At 38.5% G+C, this 27,542-nt stretch overlaps 1 protein-coding gene across 2 annotated transcripts in view; it reads left to right on the top strand.

Moving 5' to 3' along the window:
- The window catches only part of LOC149141372 (formin-like protein 18), a 29,399-nt gene extending 2,741 nt beyond the window's left edge, over positions 1 to 26,658 (top strand). For both annotated transcript variants that reach the window (XM_089450091.1, XM_089450092.1), the window contains exons 3-17: positions 5 to 226; positions 563 to 1,899; positions 2,027 to 2,162; positions 2,401 to 2,472; positions 3,042 to 3,140; positions 3,342 to 3,383; positions 5,059 to 5,139; positions 5,259 to 5,309; positions 5,415 to 5,496; positions 5,606 to 5,700; positions 24,110 to 24,181; positions 24,273 to 24,389; positions 25,137 to 25,205; positions 25,318 to 25,384; positions 26,085 to 26,658. In XM_089450091.1, coding sequence (XP_089306217.1) covers positions 5 to 226; positions 563 to 1,899; positions 2,027 to 2,162; positions 2,401 to 2,472; positions 3,042 to 3,140; positions 3,342 to 3,383; positions 5,059 to 5,139; positions 5,259 to 5,309; positions 5,415 to 5,496; positions 5,606 to 5,700; positions 24,110 to 24,181; positions 24,273 to 24,389; positions 25,137 to 25,205; positions 25,318 to 25,384; positions 26,085 to 26,269 — 2,727 coding nt within the window. In that variant the 3' untranslated portion in view covers positions 26,270 to 26,658. The remainder of the gene's footprint in view (positions 1 to 4; positions 227 to 562; positions 1,900 to 2,026; positions 2,163 to 2,400; positions 2,473 to 3,041; positions 3,141 to 3,341; positions 3,384 to 5,058; positions 5,140 to 5,258; positions 5,310 to 5,414; positions 5,497 to 5,605; positions 5,701 to 24,109; positions 24,182 to 24,272; positions 24,390 to 25,136; positions 25,206 to 25,317; positions 25,385 to 26,084) is intronic.
- The last annotated feature ends 884 nt before the right edge of the window (positions 26,659 to 27,542 follow it).

The following is a 27,542-nucleotide window of genomic DNA, read 5'->3' on the forward strand; positions in this document are numbered from 1 at the left end:
GCAGGCAGATTGTGATGTTGCTAAAATTGACATCCTGTGTAACATTCAAGGTGACGTAGTCCTTGAGTGCATCAACGTTGATTCAGATCTGGCTCGAGAAGAGATGATGTTTAGGATAATGTTTAATACGTCATTTGTACGATCCAATATTTTGATGTTAAACCGGGATGACATTGATATTCTCTGGAATGCCAAAGACCGTTTTACAAAGGATTTCAGAGCAGAGGTATCTCAGAATACCCTCATTTGCATGGGGTTTATTTGAAAGCCTTATTTTCTTTTCAAACTCGCATTTATATCAATAAGGTCTAGTGGATAGTGCTATAACTGATAGTATTACCAGTTTTACATTTTAATCTAGGGTATATGTTAGCTTCCCTACTTTTGATTTTTACAGTTGTCAATAGTTGCAAGAGAGATCTGTTATCTGTTTTCAAGTTTATATTGTTGTAGACAGGCCACTACAAAAGTAGACATTGTTTGAATTTGTTATAATTTTTTAGAAAATTTGGAAGAAAACTTCAGTTTGTTGTTGAAATATTATATCTGGCGAACTGAACAGGTGCTTTTCTCTGATATGGATGCTTCATCTTCTCCTCTACTTAATGTTGCAACACTTGGCGGAGAGGAAAGGGAAGGATTGCTAATTGAAGAATTTGCAAAGGTTCAGGAGATGTTCAGCAATGTCAATTGGGGGGACGAGGCTGCAATCCATCTCATTCAGAATATTAGCAAATCAAATGCTCTGCAAGAGAAGTCGGATATAGTCACACCAGATACTGCAAATAACTGGTCTCCTTTGCCTGCTAAAGGTCAATTGTCCACATTTTCAACTAATGGAGAAGATGAATATGAGGCAAAGAAACTTCTAGCCCCAAGACTACCTTCTCAATTGAATTCCCCTTCACCAATGATGCCAAAACCTTCATTGCCAACTACTCCAACTACACAACAATCAAGATTCCACAGTGCACCTGGGGCTTTTGGACTACCTGTCACATCACAAGAAGCTGCAGAATATCAATCTAAACATCAGAGTGCAGCAGTAGTGTCTGCAGTTTCTCCTTTAATCCCACAATCTACTGAAGTTTCTGCATTTGAACATCCTTCAACATGCTCTGCTGTATCATCGCCACAACCTAATCATGCTCAAGCTCTGCCAGCCCCAGCACCAACATTACCTCTAGCCAGACAAGGTGTGCCTCCACCACCCCCGCCTCCTCCCCCTTCTCTTCCTCTCAGTGGTACGGGAGCTCCCCCTCCTCCTCCTCCAAGTAAAGGAGTGCCACCCCCACCTCCTCTTCCTCCAGGGGTTAAGGGAGCTCCACCCCCACCTCCTCCTCCTCCTCCCCCTCCACCAGTTGGGGTTCATGGAAATCCACCCCCTCCTCCTCCTCCTCCCGGTGGTAAGGGGGCCCCACCTCCACCTCCACCTCCTCCTCCTCCCGGGGGTAAGAGGGCCCCACCTCCACCTCCTCCTCCTCCTCGGGGTAAGGGGGCCCCACCTCCACCTCCTCCTCCTCCTGGGGGTAAGAGGGCCCCACCACCTCCACCTCCTCCAAGTGGTCAGGGAGCTACACCACCTCTAGGTTGTCGGGGAGCCCCCCCTCCTCCACCTTTGGTTGGGGTTCGTGGAGGTCAACCTGCACAACCAACGCTGCCAGGTGGGAAAGCACCGGTTAATGCTTCAACACCTCCTACACTCAGTATCCAAGGGAAGGGAACTACCACAGCCTCTACTCCAGGGGTAAAGAGTGCAGGATCTGCAACTAGAGCTGGATCAACACCTGCCACAACACCAAGAAGAGCAGCTTTGAAGCCACTGCATTGGGTGAAAGTGACAAGGGCAATGTCAGGCAGCTTATGGGCAGATGCTCAAAAATATGATGAAGCAAACAGGTATTTTCCCCCGGATTGTGCAAAACGTGATCCCACCTTGCAGCAAATTTTTTCACCCAAAATTGTTCGTCCATTTCAAGGCATTAGAAATATATGTAATTTGAATGTTTCCTGTATGTATTGTCAGGGCACCTGAGTTTGACATGTCAGAACTTGAGTGTCTTTTTTCTACTGCATTGCCGACTTCAGATCATAGTGGTTCAGGCGATAGAGCAGGAGGGCGCCGAGCTTCGCTTGGGTCAAAAGTGGAGAGAGTACATCTGGTAATGGATTTTTTCATTTACCAGGAAGATCTGCAGAGTTCAATTTTTATTGCGTTATATTGTGCCTATTCCACATTCCCAAATTCAAGGATAATCTTTATACTTTATTGTAATGTTTTTTTTGTCTTTAATTTTTAACAGCAAAAGTAAAAGGTAAACGGTTGGCAAAATGTTCTGGAGCTTTGTGCTGTTTATTCTTTGTGGCTAACGTAACAAATATTTTGATGGCTGGATGCAGGTTGACTTAAGAAGGGCCCATACCTGTGAGATTATGCTCACTAAGGTCAAGATGCCATTGCCTGATGTGGTGGTAAGCTCTATGGTTAAAATAAAGATATAAACTCTCTTTAGCAGATGTCTTGTATGAAGGGGTAAGAATGAAGCCATTTCATTCAAATCATTGTGTGAAAATATTCTTCATGCTGGACAATAACATGAATTGCCTTCTGCAACATTTACATGTATAAAATATTGTTGCCATTAGCTGTGAGACGTGATTACACAATTGAGCTTGAGAGCATGTCATAATCATGTGATGCTTCAAATTCATCTTTAGTTGGTACCAAAATTTAGATGTGTTTTATCTTCAGTTGTTAGCAACCATAGAAAATACCTTTAGATTGGGCAATACCAAGGTTCACTGCACTTCATGGGCAATTCCATGTTTATACATGTAGGTTTAGCTACCGATCATAACATTTTTTATTTTACAAAACAGCCTTGTTTCTGATTTTATAAAATTTCTCTCATTCTCTTTCAACGAGATGGATGAGAGAAAGTGATGGATGATCCTTCAGTAAATGGTACACACAAAGTTTTCTTCTTTCCTATGCTCTATTGGAATAATGTTGATTTCTGACTGCTGCCTTTGGACTACAGAGTGCAGTGCTAGCTCTAGATGATTCAATTTTAGATGTTGACCAGGTGGAGAACCTTATAAAGTTTTGCCCAACAAAGGAAGACATGGAACTGTTGAAGGTAAGCAGGATTCAGCTAAGGTGCTATTTTATTTTGTTTTGCAGTGATGCTTTTTTTGGCATCAAACTTTGTTACAAAGTCTATTTTTTGATTAAATAATCTCAATGGCTATTGTTTTAGCTGAAAATTTGCATATTATTTTATAATACACTTCTTGGTTTCAATACTGTGAATGAAACCTGGTGCTTTTCAAATATTCAGGGCTATTCTGGGGACAAAGAGAACCTGGGAAGATGTGAGCAGGTTTGGACATCTCTCATACTTTTCAATAAGTGGATTTGTCAGATGGATTTACCTTTTTTGTTCAGTGTCAGGATGATTGGAGGCTAGATGCACACGAAGTATGTGTTAGCCTACAAGATATGGTTGAATAGTTCTAAACTGAGAGTCCACATTTTAGTGTTAGGCTGAGTATGGGCATGCTTTTCCAAAACCTTTTGGTAGGTCTGCTGCAGTGTCATTTCTGTATCGTGTTCTACATTTTTCTTACATAGCTATACAAGAAACATACATTATATTGATTCCTCATAGAGCCTTATAGTTATTGATATGTTATATAATAAAGATCATGGTGATCTGTCCCTTGGGACATTAGATGGAGAACAAGATTCACAGAGATTGTGTACTTCTATTCATGGTGAAACACTTCCAGATCTGTCTTCTAAATTTTTTAAAGGATTATGCTAAGTTCATATCAACAAGTAGAATAATAGTGCATTAAAGTTGCTGAGTGCTACCGCATTCCATGCAATGACAGATCTCCTCCTCATAGAAGCTCTTTTAATATATGCAATGCACAACATAACTTATCTCCTTTCCCTTGAGCACTTATTTAATTCTGGTTTCTCTGCCAGCATTTTCAGAGAGAATGAAGATTTAAAGAATATTCTGGATCTAATTTGTAACTCATTTTACTACTCTCTCCGTGACTCAGAGTAGTAGTTTTAATGTTTATGGCACATTATCTCAACCATTGTTTGGGGCCTGAGGGTATAGTCTACTTGTTTGCTTTGTTTTGTTTGCACAATAACTTGTTGTTTGAACTTTGAATTGTGAGGGAGACAGTAGCTTGCACAAATTTTCAACTTATAATCTCATTGAAGATGCCAATGCCATCATGGTTCAGTGATGAAGAGAGCAGCCTGCCAGAGCATCTGCCAAGGTTCATTTCCTTTGGAGGCAAAAATAAACAATTGGGGCCAGGCGCAAATCCTGGGTGATTTTGATGGAAGGGTTACTCCCCTGTTGCAGCAGCTTAGCTGAACAAAAGTTGTAGTGATTTAACAGTTCACCTTCAAGAACTGCCCTGCTTAATAGAAATGGGCTGTTCATGGTGCCTATTGTATTCTACATCAATTGTAATGCTTCTGGACTATAAAGGAAACACTTTCAATTAAAATCTAGTTGAAGATTGTGCAAAGCGCTCACTCTATTCCAGTAGTTAATCTATCAAGTTCATGACCTATACTGTATAAACATATTAATGTCTAGAGCATTATGATGAGGATTAAAGCTTTTGCGTTTGACTGGTAGAAATTTGCAGATGTCCCTCCATATTTTCTGTGTAAAAATACAAATATCAGTGCAACTCCTATATATTGGTGTAGAAAATGGATGGAAATGATAGGTCACAAAACTTATATTCATTGAACATGTGTGTAATCACATTTGTTATGTATATCGTGGTGTTTATATCATTATAACCATGTACATAATTCACATTATGATTACACAAACAGCTTTGTGATAGCTAATAGTTGCAAGGTGTGAGATTCTAAACTCATTTATATGATGTCTGCCACCACCATGCTACCAATTTGTGAAGTTATTGTAATGTTCTCATTGTACAGAAATTTAAGTTGCCTTTTTTGATGGTGAAGAGAATTTGTAATTTGTCGGGATGCATTTTTCTGGGCAGTTTTTCTTGGAAATGATGAAGGTTCCGAGAGTGGAATCAAAGTTACGAGTATTTTCCTTCAAGATTCAATTTGCTTCCCAGGTCAGTAAGTTTGACAATCCCTCTCACCTGACTTTGGCCTTATAAGCACAGAATATATGATGCGATCCATGAAATAATTTTTTGTCTAATATAACGTGTTTGTTACTGCACCTTTATAGGTATCTGACCTAAGGAACAGCCTCAACATTGTGAATGAGGCCTCTAGAGAGGTGATTAGTTTTGTTGTTAATATCTATGAATTTTGGAGTTAAATGGTTGTGTTTGTATTATCGATCTGCATTGCAAATTTAAGATATATATATGAAATTGAACAGGTCAGAGAGTCTGTTAAGCTACGGAGAATTATGCAGACAATCCTTTCCCTAGGAAATGCATTGAATCAGGGAACTGCAAGGGGTGAGTTAAATTTACAGGAATTGGAGTAAACAGTGAATTTATGATATATGTACTGTAATAGATTTTGGTGCTTTTCTAATAATTTTATGAGATGTGAATTTTTCGATAGGTTCGGCAATTGGCTTTAGGCTGGACAGTCTTCTGAAGTTAGTTGATACACGTGCCCGCAATAACAAGATGACACTTATGCACTACCTGTGTAAGGTTTGTCCAGTGTGTCTTGACCTAAGTCTGGTGTTTTATTCTGTCTGCATTTATCATTTTATGTGGTGTATTTCACTGTTGAATGTACTAATGTGTCAGATGTTCTGTATTATCTTATTAACATTAGACAAATATGTAGCGGGTGTGTGCCTTATAAACATAAGCTACATTTCAGCGTTGAGCTCTGCCAACTTAAAATCAACATCTTTAAACTATTGCTTTCTGATTGAGTATTTGGAAAATCTAAGATAGATTTTTGTACTTTGAATGCACTTCCTGCAGAATACTTCGAAACTTAGCGATGGAGCCTTTTGGTTTTGATAATTGATCATAAATTCTCCCCCCTGCTTGTTATTTTGAAATTGAACAAACACAATATTCTGTCACTCAGTTGAAGTTGAACTTCATCCCTTCTTATTGTTGTTAATTTTTATGTCCTTCAGTTGAGGTAGCTTGAAATGTTAGAACTCAAGATAAATACCAACAACATGTTCACTCATGGAGATTACAAAAGATTAGAAGGTGGTGCAGGGCTTAAACTTTATATAATAAAATGAGTGGTGGAGAGGTCAAAATCCTCCAAAGTCCTAACGAACAACTGTAGCTGAGCTTTAATAATAATCAAAAGAGGAGAGGCTTACCTTAATGAAAAACCATCGGGTTCAAGCAATTTTTTAATGGCCGCCGAGACCAACACATATACATATAATTTGCACCGATGCGACCCTACCCTATAAGCTCCTGACCTTTTTTATTTTACTCTCTCTCCACATCACGCGATCGAACCACAAGACTTGGGTCTCTGACCCTTTACTTTGGCGCACAACTCTTTATTAGCTGGGACATGTTCCCTTGCCTTATGTCACCTTGGCATGTCCAAAATTGTGCACAATAGGAATCGTCCAGGAGATAGATTTCGGGGAACAAGAATTATTCCCGACAAATGTCGTCCATGCCCTTTGTCAATGGTTGTTGCTGACTATTTTTAAAAGCGCACAAGCCTTGCCCTTCTAGGAGGAGTCATCATTCCCTGTGGGTCCCTTTCACATTGTGTTGTCCACTGTATTGGCCCCACTTCACTTTGTGACACTCTCCTTGTCAGCCCACCTTACCTTGGTCTTCCCACATTTGCTGGCACATTCGCCCAACGCCTAGTCACCCTAGCGTTCCCTTATGTACTCCCTCTTCGATCGCCTGGGGAAAAACCTTTGGGGAATCTGTCTCACAATGGGTTCTCTTGACAGGAACTTAATTCTGTCTCCCCAACCTCAGTCAACAAACAAAATCTTGTCGAAACTTAAAAAAAACTAAGTGGTTGCCTCTGTTTTCACTCTGCTTGTGTATTCCAACCTCAACCTCGTTAAAGATTTTGGCACTGGATATATACAAAGTTTATTTGATAATGGTGGCACCTCTGTCTTCGTTATGAGGATTCAAATCAAACCCTGAGCGTAACATTGACCCCCGCAATACTATACATATATATATATATTTTTTATATATAATACTACCTAAGCACCCACGGGGGATTTGAACCGGTGACCTATCACAAGGAGTGCCTTAACAATGCACCCATTCACCATCAATCCAAAGCCCCATGGGCCCCCAATACTATATATATATATATATATATGCAATCAATGAAATAAAATGAAGATTGGTTACAATATTAGTTTGGAAAAATCACTTTTGTACTCCACACTTTGATTATTATATCTAAGTTGCATGAAACGGGGAAACGGGTACGAGTTTCTGAAACGGGCACGGGTACGAAACGTGACCCCCCAAATTTTGGAAATGGGGAAACACAAATATATATATATATATGGACATTTAAGAAATATGTGCAATCATAAAGCATATATGATACATTCTAATTTATTACATTATGATAAAATTGTCAATTGTCAATGCATAAACTATAAGTCTCTAAATTTACATCACATTTACTCGTGAATGATCACATAATGAAAATAGAAATATCCAAAATCAGCCACGAGAAATTTCTAATTTCTTGTCTCGTGCTTGATTGGGAGTCTCCTACATAGTCGAATGACCTTAGTGCTCTTGATTAAATACACGTTTCATACCCTAGTACCCTACATGCTCTTGATTATTGGGAGTCTCCCCTGCATAGAGGGCTTGGTTCTCTTGATTAAATTCAAGTTCCATACCCTAGTACATGATAAAATCCAATGGAAACATTGCAATCCCCCCAATCCTGAAATCATGAAAAATAGATAAGTCTGCTGGATTTTGAGTGAGATCTAAAATTCTACTTTCTCCATATGAAATCCAATGAGGGCGAAACCACTCTCAAACATCCTGAGTCATTTCATGGTAATGTTAAAAATTCAAGTAAAAGTGATATTCTCTTATCACTTTTACTTTAAGAATTTAACATTACCATGAAGTTCATTTAATAACCTAATTAAAAATTAGAAGACAAAATAATAAAAAAAGTCAAGCTGCATGCGGAAATGGCGTCGTACGGCCTAGAAACACGTTTCCGGCCATACTGACCACGTTTCTGCCTCGAGAAATGTGCCAGTACGGCTGGAAACGCGTTTCTCGGCCGTATCGTATGCATTTCTGAGTTTCGTTTCCGCTTCCGTACGGAAACTCCTCCCCTGCCCATGTTTCCTGCAACTTAGATTATTATTAGATCAAGCAAACGATAAATAATACATCATAGTATTGGTCCATATCCATGGAAATAGGATCAAATGGACCAATATAGGGAAAATGAAACAAATCCCAACAATTATCTAATTTAAATGAATTACATTTCAATCCAAACCAACTCTATCTTAACAAACCTACTCACTGAGGAACCAACTCCTCTAGTAAAAGATTTTGACCTCTGGTTCAATGGAGTTTACAGATGCCCCTGCATCAGAAGGCCCACCTCTTGGTGGAATATTCCAAAAAACAAATTTTCATGTAAATTGATGGATGAACGTCTTCTAGGATGACTGGTACAAAATAGTAGATGATGTCAGTTTCTATAAAGACATGATATATTTAATCCTTGAATCCGCACTCAAGGAGAAGATCTTGAAGGCCGCACATAACATGCCATTAGCAGGACACAAGGGTTCTTCAAAACTTACAGACAGGTCAGGGAAAGGATTTATTGGAAGGGCCTCAAGGACGATGTGTTGAGGCACATAAGGGAGTGCATGACTTGTTAGAAGAACAAGCTTGAGCATACTCATCCTGCAGGATTGCTACAACCCTTGCCAAAGAACAATGGGAGAGCATCTTGATGGATTTCATCACGAGTCTACCCAAGGCACAAGGCAAGGATTGCTTCTTTGCTGTGGTTGACCAATTTTGCACATTTCTTCGTGATTCTTGCTGATTATAAGGCCATACACGTAGCAAAATTGTTCTTCAAGGAGGTACTTAGACTCCATGACCTAAAAATATAGGTAGTGATTGAGATGACAGATTTATTAGTGCATTTTGGTAGGAGCTTTTCAGACTAGTGGGAACAGATTTGACCCCTAGTACCAACTATCATCCCCAAACAGATGGCTAGACAAAGAATGTGAATAAGTGGATTGAGGGTTATCTGCATAACTATGTGACAGGGCAACAAAAAGAATGGATCAAATGGTTACATCTTGGGGAGCACTTTTACAAAACTTATTATTTGACTATTAGGATGACCCCATTCAGAGTATTGTATGGGTATGACACCCCATCTTTTTCTAATTTGGCATTTGGGGATAATAGGGCTTCAAAAGTTAAAGACTGGATACAGGAGAGACAGGGCATCCTTAAGGTCCTTAAGGAGAATTTGTAGACTGCCCAAAACCAACAAAAGATGTATGCAGACCGACACAGAACAAAGCACAACTTTGTGGTGGGAGACTTATTTTCATAGGTTGTAGCCATATTGATAGTCTTCACGCAAGAAGAACGGTGTCGAAAAATTAAATCCAAGATTTTATGAACCTTACAAAGTACTTCGATGGATTGGTGAAGTAGCATATGAGCAAGAGCTACTAGAAGGAAGCAAAGTTTGCATTGTCTTCCATGTATCATGCCTTAAGAAGGTTGTCAATCAACAGGTTACTACTTCCGCTAAGCTACCCCCTCTGGATGAGGAAGGGTAGTTAGAATTGATTTCAGAGGCATTCATGGTTGTTCGAGAGAGAAGATTGAGGGGCCGAATGATCTCATAATATCTCATTAGGTGGAAGAACTTACATGAAGAGGATGCCACGTGGGAAGGGGAACAAATTTTGCAGTACTTGAATTTGCAATTGCTTGAGGGCAAGCAATATCGGGAAGGGAGACTACAATGTCCTCTTCTAATTAAATTGCCTAAGGGAGGAAGAAGTAGCCTATACAAGCTCGTAGGCTACAATCATTTGTAAAGGGGGAAACCCATTATTCAATGTTATTGGGGTAACATTGAGTAAATTGCGGTAATTTGAGGAAAACTTGTGGAAAAACACAAATTTGGGGTAAAATGGAGGGAAACTTGTTAGCCCCTCAAATTAAATGAGGGAAGTTTTGGAAAAGTAACTAGGTTTGGTCTTCATATTTATCGTTGTACTCGTATCAATTTGTAATTTATGTAAAAGAAGAAAAATAATTTTATTTAAACATGGGCTTCATGCTCAAGTCTAGGTCAAGCATGTCTTCATGCTCCTAGGGTTTAATAAGTCAAAATAATTTTATCACATGTATAAGACCCATTTGGGCAAATTTGTAACGAGAAAGAAAAAATATTTTTGAGTGTAAAAAGTCATTTTTGTCTCCTATGACCAAGTCGGCCATGGCAGAGAAAGTCGACCTAGGAGAGGCCTATTTGACCCCTTGAGAAGGGTATATATTAGAAGATACTTCAACCTATTTGGTTATTCACTTAATCATTTGATCTCTGCACCAAGAAAGGAAGAAAGAAGAGTGAAGGACAAGGAAGGAGGAGCAAGTCAAAGAGAAGAAGGAAAATATGATTTCTTGATCATTTTATCTCTCACGTGCGAAGATCGTAGGGTTTTTGCAGCTCTTATAGTGCCGAAGATTGCAGGCCAAATTGTATACTTGAAGATACAGGACCGAAGTTTTGACAAAAGTAGATTTTGGAGAGTTTGACCTTTGTTGACTTTGGTAGACTTTGACTTGTTTCGAAGAAATATCATTGGAGAGTTGACCTAGTGCTTGGAGAAGGTCTTGGTCTTTGGGTCTTGGAGGTCTCATTTTGGTCTGATTCTATAAGTGGAGGATTGTTCGGGTTTTCCCCAATTGTGGTGTTTTGCCCTGGAGCCTATATCTTGTGTTCATTGTGTCTTTGTGATCTTAATGTTTTGGTAATTATTTGATGAAGAAGAAAAACTAAATAATAAAAAGCCAACAAATATCACAAGTAATTATCAAGTAAGGAAAATCAACATTAATCTACTAAGACTTTGATTTTCCAACATGGTATCAGAGCTAAGGTTGATAAAAAGAGGCTTGAAGATCACTCTCGTTGGCATAATTGAAGATATCTCTATAGCAGTTCCACCATTGAAGGCTAGAAGAAGACCTTAACATCTTGGAAGCAACTCTCTTAACAAGTCACGACAAATGTGAAGTTCTGTGAGAATAAATGTAGTAATATGAAATCTTGTGGGTGCTATACCTTTGACTTAAGAACCCAAGTTTCACTGTGGAGTAATACCAATGTTGTTGGACACAAAACTGAGTTCTTCCTCTTGATAGAAATCCGAGTTCTGCTGATAGAAATAATATGAGTAATGCAAGAATTAAGGTGTAAGGTATGATGCAAAGTATGCTACTGTTGCCAAGATTATAAGTATGTTTGTGATCCAAGTCATAATATGTATATATGATATGAGTAAGCTTTAGGGGGGTATTTGCTCAGAAATACTACAATGATCTATGACAATATGACAACGACTTGACAAGAAGTGAATTCCCTTAAGCTACTAGACTGAGGATGGAAGTGAGTTTCTTGGGTTACTGTAATTCCAATGAGTAGTGATACAAGAGATACCAATAACAAAGTACAAGAAGATAATAATGTTTGAGATCCAAGTCACTATAGTATGTACATGAATTGATCTAAGTTACTTCAGAAGTATACATGATACAATTATGTTACAATGTGTTTGATCCGAGCTCCTACAAAATGTGAATACAAATGTTAATTCCCATAACGACGAACAACAAGATGACACAATCTGATTGGGTATAGCTTTGACACGTTGAATTGGATATAATACAGTAAGATATTAACGGTGCAAGGTGTTATGGGTGGTCTCGCAATGGTCACACTATACTCACATACCTTGTACTCTGTGGTACAGTAGTCTTGATAAAACTTTACAGTGGTATTGAATTCGTTAATTTATAGTGGCATGATCTCATATGGTAGATAGGTAACCCTATCTCTACAATGATATGTGTTGTCTCTCCCGAAGGCAATGCATGACTATGATACAAGCTAAACCAATGATACGTGGCATCTCCTCCAAGATCTGACATTGATACAAGTTAAGGAGAAGGTCTGTTTTGGTTGATTTCTCAAGTTGTATTGGGCCACATTAGAAGTAGTAGTCAGCAAAGAGGAGGAAAAGTTCTGTGTTAATTTTTGTGGTAGATTATCCCTATGAACATGCCAAACTTTAGTAGGATTCCGAGCTCTTGTAGGTGTCTTTTTGAGGGACGAAAAGGTGCAACAGTGGGCTAGAAGGTGTCTTAAGGGCCAACGAAGGAAGGGACTTGTTAGAAAAAGGGTAGCCACAATCCTTTGGAGCAGCGGAGGCCGGGTTGGAAGGCCTGTAGTAGTGGTTCTAGTATGCCCTAATCAGAGGCTTGAAATGTGAAGATAAGGACACAAAACCAAGTTGTAAGAGGAGTAAAGAACAAGGTATGCCAATCTCCTTTTGGTGATGTTTTTTTTTTTTTAAATTACAGGAAAGACCCAATGACCAAGCAAGAGCCGAGACGTCCCATATTGATCACGGATGGAGTGAAAACTCCCTGGGGCCGCCTACTCCTTGAGCCTAATTAATATATGCTACAACATGCCTCCGGAGACTTGAACCTGGGTGGGTGGGGTGGCAAGCCACAATCCCAACCACTTGAGCTAAGAACCATTGGCTCCTTTTGGTGACGTTTTGCTAGTGGATAGATGGTTCAAGATTGGACAGATTGTTGGAGCATCTTGTGGCTGTTGGAGGGAAACAAGTAGGTGTTCCTTGTATGCCCTAAGTACAAATCTGAATAGGAAATTTGGCCGAAGTCTAGAGGGTTGGTTCTAGGCAAAAGGAGGATTCTCACAGTTAAGAAGGAATGGGACTTTTGTGAAATAGAAAGTTGAACGAAGGGCCTATTTTGGAGGCCGAATTACCTAGTAGGCCTTCCAAAACAAGGTCACATCTCTCTATGGAAACTGCCCAGCAAGAGGGTCCTTTGGTGAGGATTTGCTGTTGTGTTTTCCAGGTACAAGGAGCCCTAGACATGGTTGTATGGTGCAGACTCAGATCTGAGATTGTTTAGAGGGCATACTTGAAGAAATTCTTTATACAGTGAGCGTGAGAGTTGGTTCACTATTGTATGTGTAGAATTGTGAAAACCCTAAGCATAGTGAAGTAGTGGACATTCACTATCAAATGGTGTGTGCTTGGAAGACCTTATGATAGTAATCTTGGAGCAACTAAGATACTATTGAAAGGTAGTTTGATTGGTGCCCTAAGGATTGTCAATTTGAAGCAACAATAAGACAGTTAGAGGGTTGTGTATAGAAACCCTAAGAACAATCATCTAAGAGGTAGTTAGAGGACCGACAAGAAGGTTTATTTGAAGGCCTTGAGAGTTGGCTATCTTCGAAAGATGAGAATAAAAACTAGAGGGTAGAATTATTTGAGTCGATGGAATTGTGTTGATTGATAGACACTGATTGGAAAGGTCAGCCAAGTTGTGTTCAAGGTTGACTGAACAATAGATTGGCTAACCTTGCTACGTGATAATCAGTTAGTTGAAGGAACTGTGTGATCTACTATCTTCAAGGCAGGTAGTAGTGTTGGACATAGTTAAGAATGTAGTTGGTGAAGACCTCAAGTACAAGATCATGGATTGTTAGGAGACAAATTTTTAGCCCTAGTTCAAGAAGTTGCAAGATGAGCAAACTCAGCGATAAGAGGGCTGGTTGAGGAAGTTACACCGATAGCAGGATGTAAGGGAAGTCTGATTACTTCTGACACAATCTGAGGCTTGTTGATGCACTCTCCCTGTCTTAGAGGGAGTGAACATGGATTTCTCCTCTCAAGTTGAGAGGGAGAAAGGTTGGACACTGGTTCTCCTTGTGTTAGGTATTGTGATGGATTAGGACTGATATCCTATGTCAAGTACATGGACATGGATAAGGAGAATGGTGGATTGGATAAGCATCTTGGACAAACATTCTTGAGTCATGTACTGTGATGGATTAGGATGGAGATCCTAAATCGATTACATGGACTTGAATAAAGAATGGTCTTGTGGACATACATTTCCTTGAGGGAAATGGTCCGGTGGAGGACATACTCTAGATATCCTAGGTGGAGTATGTACCTCAGTGAGGCAGTGTGGTGTCCCATGGAATGCCTCCCAACATTGTGCTTTGATCTTGTGAGAGATATAGTGTACTTGTTAAGGCCTTGGTAATGTGACAATGTTGGCTATGATGATACTATCATTGATGCTTATCAATATGGATCCCTTCTTATGAGAATATTTCAACTTGACATAACCTTGTTGAATCATTATGAATACCTCCCTAGTTAAGAGGGAGTGTTGGAAAAGTAACTAGGTTCAGTCTTCATATTTATCTTTGTACTTGTATCAATTTCTATTTTATGTAAAAGAAGAAAAATAATTTTATTTAAGCATGGGTTTCATGCTCAAGTCTAGGTCAAGCATGTTCTTCATGCTCTGAGGGTTTAATAAGTCAAAAGAATCATTGTCATATGTACAAGACCTATTTGGGCAATTTGTAACAAGAAAGAAAAATGACTTTTGAGTCTAGAAAGTGATTTTTGTCTCCCAAGACCAAGTTGGCTGTGCTAGAGAAAGTCTGCCTAGGAGAGGCCTATTCAACCCCTTGAGAAGGTTATATATTGGAAGAGACTTTGATCTATTTTCTGATTCACTTAAGCATTCGATCTCTGCACCAAGAAAGGAAGAAAGAAGAGTGAAGGACAAGGAAGGAGGTGCAGTCAAAGAGAAGGAAAATCTGATTTCTTGATCATTTTCTCTCACACGTGCAAAGATCCTAGGGTTTCTGCAACTGTTACAGGGCTGAAGATTGCAGGCCGAATTGCAGACTTGAAGTTGCAGGACCGAAGTTTTGGCAAGAGCATATTTTGGAGAGTTTGACCTTCGTTGACTCTGGTAGACTTTGACTTGTTTGGAAGAAATCTCATTGGAGATCTGACTTGATGCTTGGAGAAGGTCTTGGTTTTTGGGTCTTGGAGGTCTCATTTTGATCTGATTCTATAAGAAGAGGATTGTTCGGGTTTTCCTCAATTGTGGGGTTTTGCCTTGGCTTGGAGCATACATCTTGTGTTCTTTGTGTCTTTGTGATTTTCATGTTTTGGAAATTGCTTGATGAAGAAGTAAAACTAAATAATAAAAAGCCAACAAATATCACAAGTAATTATCAAGTAAGGAAAATCAACATTAATCTTCAAAGACTTTGATTTTCCAACAGGGAGATCCAAAAGGGAATCTGTAAAAAGGAGAGAGGAGAACCATTTTTCTCATCTCATGGTTTGTGGATATTTCTTAGTTGTGAGCTGAGACTCTTGGAGAGTTTTAAGACCCTTTATTTCTGATTGGTTTCGGTGGTGAAAGTTGCACCCTAGCCAATTCTCTCTTTATTCTGTTTAGCATAATTTATGAGGCATCATCCATCTGTTTGTGGCAATCAAGGGTTTTTAAAGGAGTTCTGTGGCAACACAAGTTATTGAAGGGATAAATCTTGATAGCAGAGCATCCTGAGGCCCTACCCGAGGCAGCGACCACATTTTTGTGGCAACAAATGCCTTAACTGGCCAGCGAGACCTACCCCAGGCAGCAAGGTATATTTCTGTGACAGCAAGGCTTGTTTGAAGCACTTTCTGTGGCAACTAATTCCCTAATTGGACAGCAAGGACCCCTGAGGCCATTTTCTGAAGCAAAGTGGACATGTGAGGCTTGTTTTGTGCAGCTAGGGTCGCTGAGGCCACTCTGCTGTGACAGTGTTGGGCATTTGAGGCTTGTTCTGGGCTGCGAGTTTTGAGGGATTCATCTTGTGATGGCGGGTCACTTCTGAAGGGCACTTTAAGACAGTGGCTCCTCTTTAAGGCCTTATTCGGGGCATTTTCTGAAGCAGCGTGGACACCTTAGACTTGTTTTGGGCAGCGAGGGTCACTGAGGCCACTCTCCTGTGGCAGTGTTGGGCTTTTGAGGCTTGTTCTGGGCAGTGAGTTTTGAGGGATTCATCTTGTGATTGCGAGCCACTTCTGAAGGCCACTTTAGTACAGCAGCTCCTCTTTAAGGCCATATTCAGGGCAGTGAAGTAAATCTGGGCAGGGAGGGTTTATCTGGCATAGCATAGACCTAATCCTGTGACAGAGAAGCTTATCTGGGCAGCGTAGCTCTGCTACAAGGCTTTAATATGTGGCAGCAAGATCCTAAAATATCTCTGGTAGCGGATCACCTTTGTGATAGCATTGGAGGTCAATCGAGGCAGTGGATCCCTTCTGAGGGTCAAATGTGACATCAAAAATCCTCTCTGAAGCCTTGTGAGCAGCAAGGCCTATTAAGGCAGCAGCAAGGGTTGGTTCAAGCCAAACCTGTGGGATGTAATTTGAGCGGAAAAGGAATTGTGAGGCAGCAGGGAAACTAAGGACTTGTAAGTTGGTTGTATATGTATCAAACGAATATACAGTATTGCTGATAGGACTAATTAATGTATAAGGCTATAAAGTTTGCTACAGTTTGTAAATTGGTAAATTCTGTACAGTAAGATTTGCTGGTGTAACAGCACTAGGAGTGATTGAGAATTTTGCAATCTGCTATATACTGTTGGTGTTGTTGGTAAAATCAATGTCTTGATCGACTGTTGTGAATTCAATTAGAAGAGTTACTGTGATATTGGTGGAATGTCATATGCTTCAGATGCTCCCCTATAGTTTGTTGCTGTTTCTGGACTTTTTTCAATTGTTTGCTACCAATTTCTAGTATTTCTCCATCTTCAAGCTTTGTTTCATTTTTGAGTAGGAAGGTAGGATTCTTAGATTCTAAAGATCTCGTAAAGCTTCAATTTATATTTGCAACCCATTCCCCTATTGTTCCAGGAGACTATTTTCATTATTTCTCCAATGAAGGCTTAGAGCTGTCACCTAATTGGATCCTTGACAACCCTTGCTTTCCTATACCTTTTATGAAGATATTTATTTCTAACCCCTAATGAAATTTCATTTGAAGCCTATATTCCTAGAGTCCCCAAACTTTTCTCCTTGTTGTTTCCTCCCTCTTTTCTTTAATTGATTTCTTCCTAGGTTCTTTGGTAGCCGTTCTTCTTTAGGATCTTAGTCTTGGTCGAGATATTTCTGAAGAAGGAATCTCAGTTGATCCAAACAAGATTGAGGCTACTATAGGGTGGCCTAAACCAATAAGTGTTTCTGACATGAGATCATTCATATGTCTTTTTGCATATTACAAGAGGTCCATTGGAGGATTTTCAAGGATTGCTGTATAAATTTTCAAATCTGCACTATCTGATATTTCCCTTATTTCTATGATGCAGAGAATCTACTTGCTAGAGTTTTCAGCCTTAGCGCTAAAACCAATTTCTTCAGCAGCCCAACAGGAAACTTCAAATCTGGCCAATGGTACTTCTCCGAATGGCATCACAAAGACTTCAAGCATAGATCATTTCAACATCCCTTTAAGGCAAGGTCCATTTCAATACACACACCAGAAAATTACTTCAATTCCAGCAGAAATATAACAACAACAAATCAGATCGGAAATTTTCATTAAGCATGGTAAACAACCTAACATTCGGCCCTGCTGTCCCAGTAAATCAGCATACTAAAACAACCATGAAACTTGCTCATTTCATTAAAAAATGAGAGCTGCAATCACAAATTTAGGACGGAAACAGTTCACATCATATTATCATAGTAATGAAGATACCTCAACTCATCCCAGGCTCATATAAGAAGTCCTCTCACCTCATCTCAAGCAGGGACTATTCATTACAATTCAAATCTTAGCGAGGGCATCCAGAAGCAATGCAAAACCAAACTACAATACAAAGGCCAAGCAAGGCATACCACCAAGCTCTACAACCCAATTCTTGGAGCATCCAAACAAGCCAACACCGACTGTCATACCCCAAGATCTCCCACTTGCATCACCAAACGATCATGGGGATTCACACGTTTGCATCCCACAAGCTACAATGCTCAACACTTGTATCTCACAAGCCAAGGAACCCTAATGCTAGCATCATCACAAATGCACTAATCCTTGCTATAAAAGTCATACATTATATTCCAAGATTCTCCAAATGGCTAGCATCACATCAACTATGAATCTCTAAGATACAAAGTAGTATTTTTTTTAAGAAAGGCACACTCCTCCCTTTATATAAAGTTTAAACTAAGGTGATAGAGGCCAACATTAAAAATATGAACTAAGTCTACAGGCAACCCCATGTTAATTTGACAAACAAGTCCCGAACTAGAGTGCTTCTCAAAGCCAGGTATCCACATGTCAGACTAGAGTTTGTCCAACCCAAGCTAGGTGTCCACATGTCAAGCACTCTTCCAAGATGGTGTGCCCTCCATTTAATGGCTCCTCAACTCAAGCATTCCTCCCCAAAATGTGTATAAATGGTTACATGCTTATAGGGACATGGGCCTAACCTTCAAGTTCCTAATTTCCTCCTCCAAGGTGGTTACTCCACATGTTTCAGGCACTCATCATCCTCAACAAATGCACCCTTGTAGACTATGCCAATTATCATATCAAGAAGCATACCTTCATAGCATGCTTAGCAAGCTTATAATCATTCTAAGCTGTCCAAATGTAAGTCATAAATAAACAAGGGACCAGGAGATCACAAGCTTTTTACATCCCATGCACTTTCCTAACAATTTCCTACCCTATCACATCCCTCTAAAAGAAGGTAAAGATGTTAGAGAGTACACCAAGGTGTCAAGAAATCTTTCAACTTCTAAAGAAATTCCTGACCAATGCATCTTTTTTGAAGATTGTAGAGCCAAATGAAGACTTTATTGTCTCTATAGATGCATGTGGAGGGTATCGGAGGAGTCCTGAATCAAAGTGGTGTTCATATACTGTGAGTCTTAAAAAGTCAAGGAGTACAAGCTCAACTAGGCCATACATGATTTAGAGTTTGCTATAGTAGCGCATGCTTTGAAAATGTGGATACACTATTTCCTTGGTAGAAACTTTGTGTTGAGAATAGATTGTGACAGGAGAATTTGTTTACTTATTTACACTTAAATACCATACAAAGAAAGTAGTTTGCGTTTCTCACTGAACGTAACTTTGATGTCAACCATATAAAGCAAAAGAATAAAGTTTAAGAGGAACTCAACAAAATAAGACATTTAACTACCATCAAAGATTGTGTTTGATGTGAGGAAGACCACATGAAGCTCTTGGGATTGATGATTACTACCTCTAGGTAAAATATAATTGTAGAAGGTGAAAGAAAAAGCTCTTGAGATTGATGAGTACTACATCTAGGTAAATTAGAATTGCAGAAGGTGAAAGAAAAAACACACCCAAAAATTGAAGTACTTTGGCTTACAAAAGATGGACTTTTCACACAGAGGCTAGATGTATTTGCCCATTTCCACTTGAGGGAATATTTGTTCGAGAGATGCATCATGCTTCTTATGTTGATTTTGTAACTTTAGAAGGTCTTCTGCATAGGGTTGTATCTAACATGCGGGAGAAGAAGTCCTCTTTAGGTGGTTATTCGAGAAGAGCAACTAATATGATCTTTTCCCTAAGTTTTAACTTAGGAAAAACACATTGATTAATTATTTAATTAATGTTGACTTTGGGCTAATGTTTTTTTAAGGACAAATATTTAGTTATTTAATTGTATTGGATCTAATCTCCACCGTTGATCTAAGAAGGCTAGGATTTAATCTTAGCCCTCAATCACTTTGGAGATTAGGGATTTGGCCTATGGAGAATTATAAAAGTAACCTAAGGGAGAGGATGAAGACACAACACAAGTGAGAGAGAAATTCAAAAAGAGATTTTTCTGAATAATTTGCAAGAGTAATATTGCAGATTTTTGTGAGAGATTCATAGGGGTTGAGGAAGAAGGAAAAAGACAACAGGAGAATCTTTTGTAGTTGAATAAATTAGCAAGGACCCACACAAGTGAGGCAACCAACAATTTTTTGTGGATGCGCGTGGGCTTGTGGAAGTCAGCTGGTTGCTGATTTTGCTGGAAGCATTTATCTAAGGTTTTGCTGTAATTTCTTTGTAAATTATGAGGGCCATTTTCCTTGGTTAGGGAGCCCATGATTGCTTTGAGAAATTAAATAATGAGACGTTGGAGGGTTAATTTCTGTTGCTATCTTGTTTGACTTTTTGGGGTATTTTTTGAAATATTTTCTGCTGCTATTTGCTAAGTTAAAGTGCTAGAGAATTGTCTGCTTGTAGTTTTCAATTTTATTTACTGTGGGAAAAAATCATTTACTGGGTAAAATAATTTCAGAGGGTAAAATAACTTCATGAGACATTAAATCTGAAACTGGTACTTGGAAAATTAACATCTTATCTCGGGCATTGCGGTTAGCATAAAGCAATTGTGGTGTGGAGAAGTAATATTTTTGCTTGGTAAGAAGAGAGACATGGTTGAATATATTTCCAGATGCCTAGGATGCCAGAAGGCTAAAGTAAAGCATTGATGTGAAGTTTGCTATGACCTTAGCCACTTCTAGAGTGGAAATGGCAAGTGGTTACAATGGGCTTTGTTATTGGTTTACCCAAAATAACAAGGCAGCATGATTCCATCATGATAGTGATGGACATGTTGACTAGGGTTGCACATTTTATATTGGTTTGGCTTGCGAGGCTATCAATGTTGTAAAAGTATCTATAAAATACGTGTTTAGATTACATGGTGTGCCCAAGTAAAGTGTTTAAGAGACAAAGTATACATCCAATTTATTGAAAAGTTAATTTCATGCACTGGGCATACAATTGAATTTTAGCATAACCTATCATCCCTAGACTGAAGAACAAACCAAGGAAGTGAACCAAGTCATTGAAGGCACGTTGTGGCTGTATGTCATGGACAAACCATCCAAGTGTGAAGACTACTTGCATATGGTGGATTTTGTATACACCAGTCAATAGCATGCATCATTGGTAGTGAGATCATTTGAGGCATTGCAATTTGCAGAAAATGCAAGACTCCAGTGGGTCAGGACAATTGAATAGATAGAATTAGACTTGGACCAAAATCATTGAAAAAAATAGAAGAGAAAATTTCCTTGAACAAGAAAAATTTTAAAGGCAAACTAGGATTGGTAGAAGAGTTAAGCACAAATGAGTAGAGCTCGTAAAGAGTTCGATATGGGAGGTCACAAGTTTTAAGAGTGAAACCAAAATAAAACTCCGTCAAATTAGGAAGTTATGCCAAGCTATCTCCTTGATTCCATCGTGATAGTGATGGACATGTTGACTAGGGTGGCACATTTTATATTGGTTTGGCTTGCGAGGCTATCAATGTTGTAAAAGTATTTATAAAATAAGTGTTTAGATTACATGGCGTGCCCAAGTAAAGTGTTTAAGAGACAAATTATACATCCAATTTATAGAAAGGTTAATTTCATAAACTGGGGCCTGGGCATACAATTGAATTTTAGCATAACCTATCATCCCTAGACTGATGAACAAACCAAGGAAGTGAACCAAGTCACTGAAGGCACGTTGTGGCTGTATGTCATGGACAAACCATCCAAGTTTGAAGATTACTTGCATATGGTGGAGTTTGTGTACATCAGTCAATAGCATCCATTGTTGGTAGTGAGATCATTCGAGGCATTGCAATTTGCAGAAAATGCAAGACTCCAGTGGGTCAGGACAATTGAATAGATAGAATTAGACTTGGACCAAAATCGTTGAAAGAAACAGGAGAAAATTTCCTTGAACAAGAAAAAATTTAAAGGCAACCTAGGATTGGTAGAAGAGTTATTCACAAATGAGTAGAGCTCGTAAAGAGTTTGATATGGGAGGTCACAAGTTTTAAGAGTGAAACCCAAATAAAACTCCCTCAAATTAGGAAGTTATGCCAAACTATCTCCTTGATATCGTGGGCTATTTGAAATTCTAGAGCATATGGGCCATGCTGCGTATAAACTTGCATTGCTTACAAATTTTAGAGAAATGCCGTGCTGCGTATAAACTTGCATTGCTTACAAATTTTAGAGAATATAAAGTTTTTCATGTTTCTTTGCTTAAGAAATATGTGGGTGATCCTAGCTGCATGTTTGAATTGATCCATGACTTAGGTGGCTCCATATAGATAGTTTCAAAGTGAGCCCTTTTGCATTCTCAAAAGGAATTTTGACTGTACTCTTCAAAGTGAGCCCTTCTGCATCCTACATATTGAATGAAGTGCTTGGGAGATGGAGGACACCATAGAGTAAAGGCACCCAATTTTGTTCGAGTGTCAAGGACCATACTAAGGCTGGTGCTTTTTTCATTGGGGAGGGTAATACAATGCCCCATTTTGGTATCCCTTTTTTGTACATGTGGCAATGTATAAATATCACAAACATTTTTACTGCGCACGCGTGTGTGTGGAGTGTTCTTTTATAACCCCCCCCTGACTTAGCACCTCGGTAAAAATGCTTGTGATATTGTTTTTCTTGAAATAAATATCTTGTGGAAACCTGTTGGGCACTTCCCCGTACGCACGTGTGTGTTTTGCTTGAAATATATATCTCGTGGAAACCTGTTGGGCACTTCCCCCCTCATTTTGAGGATGGTACCCATGGTAAATCAGCTTTTGTTGGAGGCTTTGCCAACAATCTCATGATGATCATTATAATCAACAAATGATAAAACAAGAGCATCATGTTACAATGTGGAATTTGAACCCGGGTGGGCAGGATGACTATTTTCCTTGCAACCACTAGGATATATATGTGTGTGTGTGTGAGGTAAATTCTTTGATCTCAAGGCCGAGGTTTGAGTACTATCATTTGGTCATATTGCTGTTACTCATCATAATTTTGGTTGTCTACTTTGGAAACTTGGGGTGCACAGGGGAATACTCGCTGATTTTAGGCTAAAATACTCTGCCAGGCTGCTAATGTATTAGCCTAGATTACTGTGAAATGGGAATTCTCAGCTGAGGAGAAATCTATTGAGCATGAAACCTGTACTAGCTTCTAGCTTAGCAGAGGGCTTCCTGTACTAGTAAGTAGTCTGGCAGAGGGTCTATCTGTACCAGTGGGGAAGGACTGCCAGAGGGTTTTCCTATACCAGTGGTGAATATTGGTGGAGGGATTGGCTGTACTAGTGCAAGAGTTAGTAGAGGGTATTGCTTGTAACCTGTACTGGTGTGTTGACCGGTTGAGGGTTCTTGGCTGCTGTGTTGCTTATCTTCCCTGTCTAACTGGGATCCTATGATATCAACTTTGGGGATTTCAAAGTGTAATCCTGTAGTTGGCCCTGCTGTTGACAATCAAGTTGGATGCCTAAGACTAGGTAGTGAATGGTGTTTACAATTGCAATTTTGAAAGTTGTTCTCCATATGATTATGGACTCGCATAGTATTTACTGTTTGAATGCACAATCTGAAAGTGTTTGACTTGCTGTCTAGTAAGGAGACTGGATATGTGACATCATGGAAAATAATTTTTGAATTAGATGTTTGATTTCAATGATCATTTTTAAAATGTTTATAAAATGTGGGGAAAATATCACCTTCCATTCTTTGGTCATACTGTACCTGTTCAAGACTTAAAAAACAATAATGTTGATATTTGTTGAAATCAGCCAAACTACTGTTACCTATAGTGTATTTTATGATTTTCTCTTGAGACGCTTTTAGTTGAAGTTGAACATACTTACTAATCACATCGGATGAATTTCGCTTGTAACTCTTAATTGTTGAATTTTCCCAGTCATGATGTTCAGCGTGATCAAATTTCTGCTATTATCATACATCTGAAGCATTGTAGAAATTATTGTTGCTTGAGCCACAATGATCAGCATGGTTGAGCTTCAGTTATTTTCATTCTTTTGAAGTGTTATGAGTTTTCAACTGTGACCTGTTATTTCCTAGCAGTTCGACCATTTGTTTCAAATTTCCTTGTTTGAATTTGAATTCATTGTTCTATGGCAGGTGCTTGCAGATAAGTTACCAGAACTTCTGGACTTTGACAAGGATCTTCCTCATTTAGAAGCTGGTTCAAAGGTAAACTGTGCGGCAGAATGATATATGCTTCATGTCTTCTATATTCTTATTCATAACCTTGAGCTGCAATTTCTTTTTCTGGTTCAATCAGATCCAACTGAAGACCTTGGCAGAGGAGATGCAATCTATAAGTAAAGGTTTAGGGAAGGTTGAACAGGAATTAATTGCATCAGAGAATGATGGTCCAGTGTCTGAAGGATTTAGGAAGGTATTCAAAATGATGAAAAGTCTTATTCTTTTGTTTTAAGATACCTAATATAAATGAATCAAGAAGATTTTTGATCATCTTGCCTCTAAGGTTTCAATGTAGACCTAAAATGTAATAACATTGGACATATCTCCAATTTCCAAATTATGTTGCTCATGGACTTTTTTGAATCAGAAGATTCTATACATTTTGACTTCTAAACGGTGACAGTTGCTTCTATTTTTAGTAGTTACTTTTATGAAGCTACATCACTATCATCGCATTCTTGTGATAGTAAAATTTCTGTGATTGTTTAATGTTGGTATTATTTTTATTAAATATGCCATTTACATGCTCTGGTTGCATCAAAATCATGGATAAGTGTAATGCTCATGCTTTTGATCACATGATTTAATTGTTGAATATTCCATAGATCACTGCTAAAAGCATTTTCTCTGCTTTTCTTTGATGTCTTACTTTCCAGTGCATTTATTCATGTTCATTTTAAAATTAACTTCCTTGATGTGGATTTCTTCTTGCATCAAATTGTCCGGACAATGTGGTTATGGAATCTTCCTCGCTCCCTGCCTTCTTTACCTGGATTCAGAACTGTCAACTATTTGTTTCTATTTTTTCTAGATACTTGAGGGCTTCCTTAATATTGCTGAAGTTGATGTGGACAACATTTTGATTATGCAAACTTCTTATCCCCTTCCCTTTCTCGTCATAAGTATTAACTGTTTATTTGTAACTTTGTATTTTTTGTAGATACTCAAGGGCTTCCTTAATACTGCTGAAGCTGATGCAAGGTCTCTTACTTCTCTCTATTCGGAAGTGGTATGGGTTCTCTCCTTTATACATCACATGTAATTTTCTGAAGAAATGATATACGTGTCTGTTGGTAGTGTGATCTGTGTTGTTATTAACTGACATCATATCTTAATTGCAGGGTCGGAATGCAGATGCCCTTGCTCTTTATTTTGGAGAAGATCCTGCACGTTGCCCATATGAACAGGGTATTCTTTGACATATTTTTTTTCATCCCGTTCTCTCTAATTAATAAATTTAGCTTTTCATGTCTCGGGTGTTATTTTTAGTGAATTTGTAATTTTTCTAAAATGGAATGTTATCTTGGTTTGTATCTGGTTAAAAGTTCAAGTCACCACTTTATTTACGTCATGTAAATTACTAGAGAGAATGGGTGAAGATGTTATGTTTCTGGAGGATGCTGGATTTTTGCTATTAGAACGTATGTTGGCAGAGTAGAAATTTTAATGTTGAAAGTTAAACAAATACATGATCTGTTCACGTAGCTATTCCTCATTGCAGTTGTGACAGTAAAAAACTTTGGAATGAAAACTAGGAAACCTGATAGCAGAAGTAATTATTGTTTACTGATTTTCAGAAAGATATTTCCTGCTTTGACTGGAGAAGAGAGGCTTCTTATGCACAAGCAGAGTTCAATTTTTGTCATTTCTTTTGTTGCTTTGAAATCTTTATTATTTTTTTTTACAAGCTAGAGAAAATAATGGGTATTGCTGATATGCATACGTCAATCAAATTGACATGCAGCCAGTTCATATTAGATCAGAAAAGAGAGGAAGATGAACTATGGGAAGAGATTATAAAAACCAGATTCATGTTTACTTGTCAAATCAAGATCATTTTACCCTGTGTTCTTGAAACTCATCAATTGTGTTACAATTGAATATGCAGTGGTGACAACTCTTGTCAATTTTATGACAATATTTAAGCGAGTCCACCAGGAGAACTGCAAGCAAGCAGAGTTTGAACGGAAGAAAGCTGAGAAGGAGGCTGAGAGAGAGAAGATGAAAATTTCCCCTCTTAAGAAAGAATCTGAACAGCCATTGATGTCTGCTATCAGAAGCAAAATTGGTTAAAATGCCATAAAATTGTTTCATGTACTGGTCAAATGTATATTGCTTTTCCCAATCAGTTACCATAAAAAGGATATCTCTCAATGAAGTGCATGGTTTATCAAGAACTTATCGTCAACATGGCAAGAGAAAGGAATAATGCTGAAGAAACAACCTATATGCCAGATTGTACTGGTGGGATTGGCAAAACTTATTCTTGGTCTGTACTGTACCTTTTAGAAGTTGTTAGTGGCTGAGGGATAGATAGCTTACTGTATCATTATTAATAGCAAACAACAGAAGAGTCGAGCATTGATGATGCGAGATTTCAGTAATGTAGTTTCTGTACAGATGAGATTTTTCAAAGCAGTTTTGCATGTTTTATCCAAGAAGCTTCTTGTTTGTTTTCTTCATGCTGGGTAATGTCCATAGGATACTTTACATATAAATGTATCCTGTTCATTTCATATGTTCTTTATGCCTGTCTTGAAAGTTTATGTTTTTTTCTGTAAAGAATATTTCAAAAATATCGTATGCAAATATTTAACCATAATGCAACTTACCATTTCTAAACATGAATTCTTTTTGTTGAGGATGGGTAACCTTGATATGCATTTCTAAACATGAATTCTTTTTGTAAATCTGAAATTGATCTTATTATTTTGGAGAATCTAGCCATCTTCAACTTTATGGAAAAGTGTTTAGATTCTTGGCTGGAGTTTGTCTGGAAGCGCATTACTAGGCTTTCCATTTGTAGTTTATTTGCTGCCATTTATTATGCTCTTGCCACTCTAGGTGAGACTGGAGGGCATCTCCATATAATGTAGATCTGTGTGGAGCTACTTATGTTATGCAGACAAACTTTAACTCTCTGTTTACCTGTTCCAACTCACTTTTTTTCTCAACAGATTGAAGGTTATTTTTGAAGGCCGACAAAGTTCACATTTTCAAGCTGTGTTTTTCCTTTTTGCCGCGACATTCATCTTTGTGCACAAGTTTTTGATGTAGACTAGAACTGTCTGGTTGGTGTTTATCTAATGCACCTCCGTAGAATTTTGGTATGAAGTTCAATATTTTTAGCTTTTTCTCAGTTACTAGTTTGCAGAAACTTATGTAGTAGACATTTTGCTTAGTATAGCCACAAATGGATTTGGATTTGTAATTATTCACTAAGTAGATCATTAAGGCCCTCATAAATGGATTTGTTAAGCAACATACTACTCTAGTTCAAAGTGAGCAATATATTCCTCATGGCTCATGAACAGACCCAATCAACAATTGGCTCATGAAAAGCAAA

Source organism: Pinus tabuliformis, chromosome X (genome assembly GCF_031772625.1).
Source record: "Pinus tabuliformis cultivar Carrire ecotype Pingquan chromosome X, CPIR1, whole genome shotgun sequence".
Classification (NCBI taxonomy): Eukaryota; Viridiplantae; Streptophyta; class Pinopsida; order Pinales; family Pinaceae; genus Pinus; species Pinus tabuliformis.